Source organism: Rhagoletis pomonella, unplaced genomic scaffold, assembly GCF_013731165.1.
Source record: "Rhagoletis pomonella isolate Grant_MI unplaced genomic scaffold, Rhpom_1.0 Rhpom_scaffold_00012, whole genome shotgun sequence".
Taxonomy (NCBI): Eukaryota; Metazoa; Arthropoda; class Insecta; order Diptera; family Tephritidae; genus Rhagoletis; species Rhagoletis pomonella.
Window position 1 is genome coordinate 14,295,220 of NW_023458566.1, and position 7,758 is coordinate 14,302,977.

The following is a 7,758-nucleotide window of genomic DNA, read 5'->3' on the forward strand; positions in this document are numbered from 1 at the left end:
GCGTTTTTGTGTCAAAAATGTTCGATTTCTTTCCACTTTATTAAATTTGTTCGAGCAACTTGTTAATTATTTATTCAAATTGTTTAAACATATATGTATGTATTTTAGCATTTTATTTCGCTTTTGATTCTAGAAGCACGAATTTGCCTGCCAGCCACGGTTCGCTGTGGGGAGTATAGGAAACTACAAACTTTGATGCGAAATTTAACACAATTAATCGACTATTTTATTTTCAAACCAAACGTGCAGAAATTTCTGCAGCCAGAAGAGAAATTTTCTTCTTAATCATATTCTTATATCTGCCCACCTGAAGATTTTTACGTTCGTATGTGACCACGCAAACCTGATCACGACTTATTTTAAAGCTAGTTAAAATTTTCTAAATTAATAAAACAATTATTTCTTAATGCAGGTACTACTTAGTTTACCCTGTAACAAAAACTATATAAATAGAAGTTTCAAACTGTCATGAAATTTTCAAAAAATGTCATACTTTTTAATAAAAATGTTTGCAAAAATTTCGGAATGCCGTTTTAACTATAATAATGAGCAATTTCGAAGTGGCCGAAAAATTATTCAATTCAATTAAATTCAATGTTTATTGAGTCTATGATTATAAAAACTCCTACAGACTAGAATAAAATTATTAGGTGAGGAAAACTACGCTACTGCCTATTGATAGAAAATTTAATATTTAACGGTTTTGAAATTTGATTAAGAGCAGAAAGGTCATTCCATGTTGGAGGAAGCTTACGAGCGAAACGGACCTAAGATACGGATTCAGTGGGTCGAAATACATGTGTTTTGGGGAGTGTTGCTGGAGTACCAGGCCCGACATAGACCCGACTATCGTGGAAATACTTGTCGGTAAGTGGGTCTGGTTAAAAGTATACACCACTTTATTTTGTGTATGCCGGTGTTATTGAGGTTAAGCTCTGACATGGAGAGCTCTTACTGAACTTAATAAAATTTCAAAACCATTAAACGAATATAAATTTTGAAATATTTCAATTGCGCGAATTTCCTGCCTTTTCATGCAACATACCCGAAATCACCAGCGAAGGACGCTTATGTATACATAAATGGTGCTCCGCGACCGCATCAGTGCTCATTAACATTGAGTGCACTTATTGACATTCGAAAGGCCTTCCACTGCCAGCGTAGGCACTTAATTCATTACCAAAATGGCCAGTGAATGCAATTCAACTGCAATAGAGCAATTAAATACGAATTTGCGGATAGAGCTTCACAAATAAATAAGTATGTACATAAAACCATCAAAAAAAGGAATAAAAAATTCGAGCGTCGACTTCAAAAACCAGCCGGTAAAACACGGAAATCAGATAGTCTAGACGAGTGGTAAACCATATGGAATGTTGGAAATGCTTGTGACGCGCGACATGCAGAGACACTACCCACTGCAGACACGCACAATGCACATAGGAGAAGCTATACGGAAGTAAACAACCCCCAAATGCAGGCATATGGAGGCAGGCAGCAGCAACGGTAGGGGCAGACAGCAGATAACTTACTCAGAACAATGAAAAGGCTGACCAGCAAGATGGAATAAATGTGCGCACGGCAGGCAGCTAGGCAGGCAAGCTAGGTAGGCGGGCAACCGGACAACCAGGCTAGGCAGCCAGTTGTGTGCGACCGAAACAAGTTGAGTGGAAATGCGGGCAGCGTAATAGGGGTGAGTCACGTGAGCTGGAGGGAGTAGATGACATGAAAGCGCAATATACTTAGGCAGGGAATTAGCGACGCAAACGACGCGGGAGTGGCGCTGTGAAAGAGATCGCGAATATTTTTCAAACAATAACTGTGTGCGCAATTAATTAAATAGTGAAATATGTACACAATTGAAAAGAAAGTTAACTAATTTGAACGTTAAATTCAAAAATAGTCAACATTGTCTTTTATTATAAGAAACGTTAATTTGCATTAACGTAGAACACGTTTTGCGATGGAAGGAAAGAAAGCAAAAATATGGCCAAGAACGCGAAGGCAGGTAATAAAAATTTTAGACAGGCGACGCAGCATAAAACACGTCAGAGACACTGTTAAATGCCAAGCAGCCAGCCACTTATGGCTCAGACGGCAAGCAGATTTACATAAAAGCCACATAACCAGTTTAGCCACAAATGAAGCGAACTAAAAGCCAATGAAAATATGTATATTTTTATATACTATATACTTGCTGCTTAAAGCACACATGCAAAATTATTTTATAATTCTTAAGTATTGCAAAAAAAAAATACACAAGCGAAACCAAACGAAATTAAAAAAAAAAAATCGAAGAAACGTAGAATGGGAAGCAGTGCCAACAAAGTCCTGCCCACGGGCCAAAAATGCTAATACCGGCATGCAAAACACATTACAGACCGGCAGAATACCCACGGCTATTCAAATCTAAAGAAATTTTTAACTCCATATTTGTTTGCCTAGCAAAGTTATTTTTTATTTCACAATACTTTTTTGTTGTTGTTGACTTTTAGCTATTTTTTATATCTTTCGTGATTCGTTTCCCTGTTTTTTTTTTTTTGTATCGATCTTTTGAATAAAGAACGTTTAAGTACCCTGCGGCCTGTACTCAGTTGCTGGCCATTCTTGGTTTGCAATACAAACTACCTTGTGCTGCCCGACTGACCGGCCTGACGCGTCTCCTCGTCGTTTGTAGCCAATTAACGAGCGTCGACGCCATAGCGTGGATAGCCAACAATTTGTGTCTCATAATTTATTTGGTCTTATGGAGTGTCATTAAACGTAATTCTGTTTCTATAGAAAGAGAATGTGTTAAAAGTGATGAAAACCAACTTAAACTCAAATGTTTTATTTAAAATTTAAATTTTGTCAAATAAGTAGGAGTTTTGTAGGCAAGAAATAATCATTAACAATAAATTTATTATCATGCTATTAAACATTTTGGGGAAATTAGGAATCTGAGTTTGATATTCCTTATTCCCTTTTTGGTTTTTGTTTCCGAACTTGAATAAATCCGGGCCTCCAACGCCTACAAACCATACCAAGCTATGTCATACTTAGCATTTACAATTAGGTCTTAACAAAAAATGATTAACACTCCTAAGTTTAGGATATGTACATACAAGGGTCATCTTATTGTAAAAATATATATGGGTCTCAAACTCAGTTTTTGCGCTGATAAAGTGAGCTTAAGCTCGAGAATTCGTACTGAAAAACGAGTCGGAGCTTAAGCTCACATGATGCATGATGTGTTACATATAAGTAAGCAACAGGATGTCTTTCTGGGAATAAAAACCCGTTTAGGATTTTATTCGTTCGCAACAATTTTAAAACACTTCAAATAGGTACTCACCCAAAGTTGCGTTCCCCAACTCATCTTGTTGGCGCTTTCTGCTGCTTCCTCCGCCAGTTTTGCGATTAGTTCTCAACCCCAAGCAGTAAATCCACAAAAATGAATTTTAGATCCGAAATTTTGTTTGGTTGCTTTCGTTATTTTCTAACTCAGCGCTCTATGGAAAAGTACTTTATTAGTCTTAAACGAAAGAGTTTTGCAGGTCTTGAACACAATTTAAAAAAAAGTGTACTCATATATGTATGTATGTATGTACTTCTTACTCCTGGTTTTTTGGTGGGGTACAACACAACCGCCGACACAAAATGCAGGCGGGTTTAGGAGATATTTCAAATACACTCAGGTTTCTATATTGAAACGAAAAAAAAAATGGTTATACAAAAGAAATGAAAAATTAATTTATGAAATGTACATGGTATAATTCCACCATGTGAAATGTATGCGTGTATAAAGAATGCGAGAATCAAGCAAGAGTACGACGAGCAGGTAGAACGCAATGGTCGGTGCGTTCAGGTAAGACCGGAAAGAAAATACATATGTATGTATGGATGTATCTAAAGCAAACTGGTAATAAAGCCGAAACTGAAATCCAATTCCAGAATTGCTCCTCACACATTCAAGTGTATGACGATAGTGACGCTAGTGGTTGCGATTGAGGAGTTTACGCTGGTTTTTTTCCTACTGCAATCGCCCCGACGTCCACTTTGCGGACTGCTTCTACTGCTGCAGCTCTTATACCATTGTTTTTTTTTTTTATTATTCATGTGCAGCAATAGATTTGGTTGTTGTGGTTGTAATTCATTGCCTTGCACACATAAATTAGGTTCAAATACCAAGGAACTCGTGATGAATATAGTTTCAAAGGTGTAAGAAACGTAATAATGGGAAGTAACCAGATAGGCAGCTGATTAATTAAATAAGTAATATTAATCGGCTGTAAGCAGGTGGGAATAAAAACCAAGTTTAAATGATGTTTTGTCGACGATTTTCTATTTGTTTTTTAATTTTTCTTTTGCATGATTTTCCCGATTTTCTTCGCACATTTTACGGCCTTGCTTTTATTTTTGATTTTCTGTCTTTTCGACATGAACTTATTCACTCCAAATTTGACATTTTTCGCGAACAGTTTTCACATAACAAATTTTTCGTAAACTGAAGGCATAAACGATAAATGGGAAATAATCTTATTGAATATTTTTTATGATTTTAAATTTTTCACTTTTGTTTTATAGCACTTCTCTGGTGCTCTTCACATTTATTTACTTTTCGTTTATTTGATTTTTCACTGCAGTTTGTAGGAAAATATGCACAAAAATGTAGCACGTTCCAATTTTCACACAGTTGTGGAACTTGAACAAAATCAAACAAGATTCAGTTCTTTACTTCACAGATTTTCCATTGTCGCGTCTTCTAACAGCGCGAAGTATCCATTTTTCCATTAAACAAGAATCCAATCGCGTTTAGAATAATTTGTAACTTATTTCGAATGCAGTTGTGACAATTCCCTTTTCGGTACATTTCTTTTTTGTTGTACTTTGTACACCACATTCGCAGGTGTGCAATTGTATTTGTATATGGATGTGTGTGAATCACCCGTCTTCTACCACATTTTTTCATCAATTTTTCCACACATAAATTGCTTTTTAAGTCGAATTCGTCAATTTGCAGCCACCGCCCTTGTGAATTAACACTTAGCACTTACAAATTTTCAGCTCTATTTATGATTTAGCACTGTAAATTTTAGATACAATAATTTTATCTATGGAAATTTTTTCCCAATCACACAAAGAGCAACAACAATAACGCGGCGCTGCAAACAATTTGCCGCAGTCAAACCCCGTTTACCTGGAAATTCACTCGAAAACTGACTCGGATTTTGCTATCAGGTTTTCGCTTTTCGTCATTATCGAACAACACTGGCAGTCAGCGTTGCCGTTTGGCTACAATTGTGCCCAAAGTACCATAGAAGGTGAATCTAAAACAAAGAACGTAAATTTACGTTCTTTGATTTCGGTGAGGTTGGCTGAATAGAAATTTATACAAGGTGGCACCAATAGAGCAAAAACTAAAATTACAATGACAAATTATGCTTACAATGAAAGCTTGAATTACCACGAATGTACAACAAACACGTAAATTTGACCCCACCTCGTATGAATACATATGATAGATATCTCAAGCTGAAATTAGTCAAGAACGTAAACCTACCGGTACGTAAACCCGAGTCAGCTGACACGATCTGTCTTACCAAAGCGCCATGTAAATGAAAACTCAACACCGCAGAATTTTTCTGTAGTTGTAGCCCGTAGCGCAGAAATCTGCGGAATTTAGATTTTTCCGTGTCAGCTGATTTCTCCTTCTTTAGATGGTTGCCAGTTCGTCAGTTTTACAGATGGTAAAAAAGATATAAGTTCCTACTCAAAATATGTTTAAAATATTTGAAATTTACTATTGAATAAGGTTTATGTTGAAAACTAAGTAGTTTATATTTAGCTAAAATCTATTATAGCACGAAAAATTGTAGTTGAAAGGGTAAGTTTATGAAAAGGCATTGATGAGTGGCAACAGTGTAGTAAGCAACACTGAGGGCTCCAGTAATCGACAAAATTCTGCGTATACAGACTGCGTTTAAGTATACGTTCTGCGTTCTCGACTAATTTCAGCTTCATACATAGAGATGGATATATGAATAGAGTTACGTTCTTTCTTATACATTTACGTTCTTTGCAAATATGCCATAAACTGTGTCACACGGCAACACTCGCTAGATTTGACAGCGGACAGCGTTTTAGCAGAAATGAAAATTTGATAAAGTGCGATTAGACATGGTAGTGTACAAGCAAGTTGAAATTATTTCTAGAAAGCGATTTGCGTTTTCAGGTGCAACTTTTGCAATTTTTATTTCCGAAAATATTTTCTGAAATTATGCAGAGTTTACGCTTGATCATTAACTTTCGCATTTTGACAGCTAAACGCACGAAATAGATTATATGTATAGTTATTTATTGTTTTGTTTTAATTTATTAAAGGTTCAACCTTTGAGCAGTATATAAAAGGAAATCTCGGATTTCGGCATTTCGGAGGGTTGTTAATTTTCCTTCACCGACTTACGGAATTTCGTTTGTATCCAGACCCGATACATTTTAAGCATTCGACCCCTGTTGACTTGCAATCGTCGATCCACAATGCTTTGCTCTTCTACGAAACCAGCTTTACAAAAGAGTTCTCGCACCTCTTCCTGGGTAAAAAAGTAAACCATTGTGCCATCACCACGCACGTAGAAGTTATCTTCCAAACATTTTCCGCTCTTGAAACGCAACTGCGCCATATCATAACGCCCGTAGTCACGGAAAAGCACCAAGCCGCCTGGTCGCAAGTAACGGAAGCAGTTATCAGCAATAAGTTTCATTTTCGCCGGCTCAATTGCAGATAGTACAAAAATAAGCACAATTATGTCCAATGAGTTTTCAGCAAAAGGAACTTGCCATTCTTCAAGGGTAGCGTCCATGACAAACACTTCGCATCGTTTGGAATCATATTCCTTGCTCGTGCGTAGTATTTCAATAGCGCGTGCAGAAAAATCACAGCCATAAACTTTTAAATTCGGCTCTTGGCTATATTTCAATATAGGTAATATAGTGTTTCCCACACCACAGCCCAATTCGAATATGGTTCTGGGTTCTTCCACTTTATCTGTCTGCGGCGCAGCAAGTTCTGTGAACTCCGTAAATAACCAATGACGGTCTTTGAAGAAACGGTTTTGATGCACGCCATAGAAAGAATCCCAAAACTTATCGGCATCAGTTTGAAATTTTTCCTTATCTTCCGCTTTCATTTTCTCAGTGGAATTTTTGCTTACCGCCGCAAGCGCTGCACGCTCCTGCTCGTCGTCCCATTCCACATTGTCCCTGTGGATGGTTAAGAATAAGCGAATAATATGATTAGTAGTACGATAATTAAAAAGTTATACCAAGCATTAAATTCATATACATCACGTGGATTGTTTAAGAATCTACCACCAGCAGCTGGTTTCTTCCGATAGCGCGTGTGCTCCCACTCTGAGCACTGACGGCATTTCAAAGTAAAATTGTATGTAAACTTCAGATATTTACCAAGCATTGTGCTTAAAGACATCATTGTCATCAGTCAGGAAGCGATTTCCAAATTTTGGACGCTTATCTTCATCAGTCTCAGTCAGCTCCGCAGGATTATCCTCATTTCCCAATGCACTCATGTCAAATAAATAAATAGACGTATTTTCCTCATGTTTACATATATGCGTTGACAGCTGCTGCTTCTTCTGATCAGAGAACGTAAACGTTCTCTGGTGTCAGGTGCTGGAAGGAAGTGAACGCTGCATAGAAACGGAAATAGTTTCGTAATTTACATGTATTATTTAAGCTTCAAAGTGTTAATTGAATTAA

General features: G+C 37.0%; 1 protein-coding gene across 3 annotated transcripts; it reads right to left on the reverse strand.

Annotated features, from left to right (window-relative positions):
• Positions 1-6,339: 6,339 nt before the first annotated feature.
• On the reverse strand, positions 6,340-7,597 carry LOC118747899 (methyltransferase-like protein). 3 transcript variants are annotated; one of them, XM_036482106.1, is made up of 2 exons: positions 7,447-7,597; positions 6,340-7,242 (listed from the first exon to the last, which is right to left on the reverse strand). In XM_036482106.1, the coding sequence occupies exons 1-2, from the start codon at positions 7,566-7,568 to the stop codon at positions 6,423-6,425; spliced, it is 942 nt and encodes a 313-aa protein (XP_036337999.1). In that variant the 5' UTR covers positions 7,569-7,597; the 3' UTR covers positions 6,340-6,422. The 3 variants fall into 3 exon arrangements, with proteins under 3 accessions (XP_036337999.1, XP_036338000.1, XP_036337998.1); XM_036482107.1 differs by having other exon boundaries at positions 7,325-7,552; XM_036482105.1 differs by having other exon boundaries at positions 7,305-7,552.
• Positions 7,598-7,758: the final 161 nt, after the last annotated feature.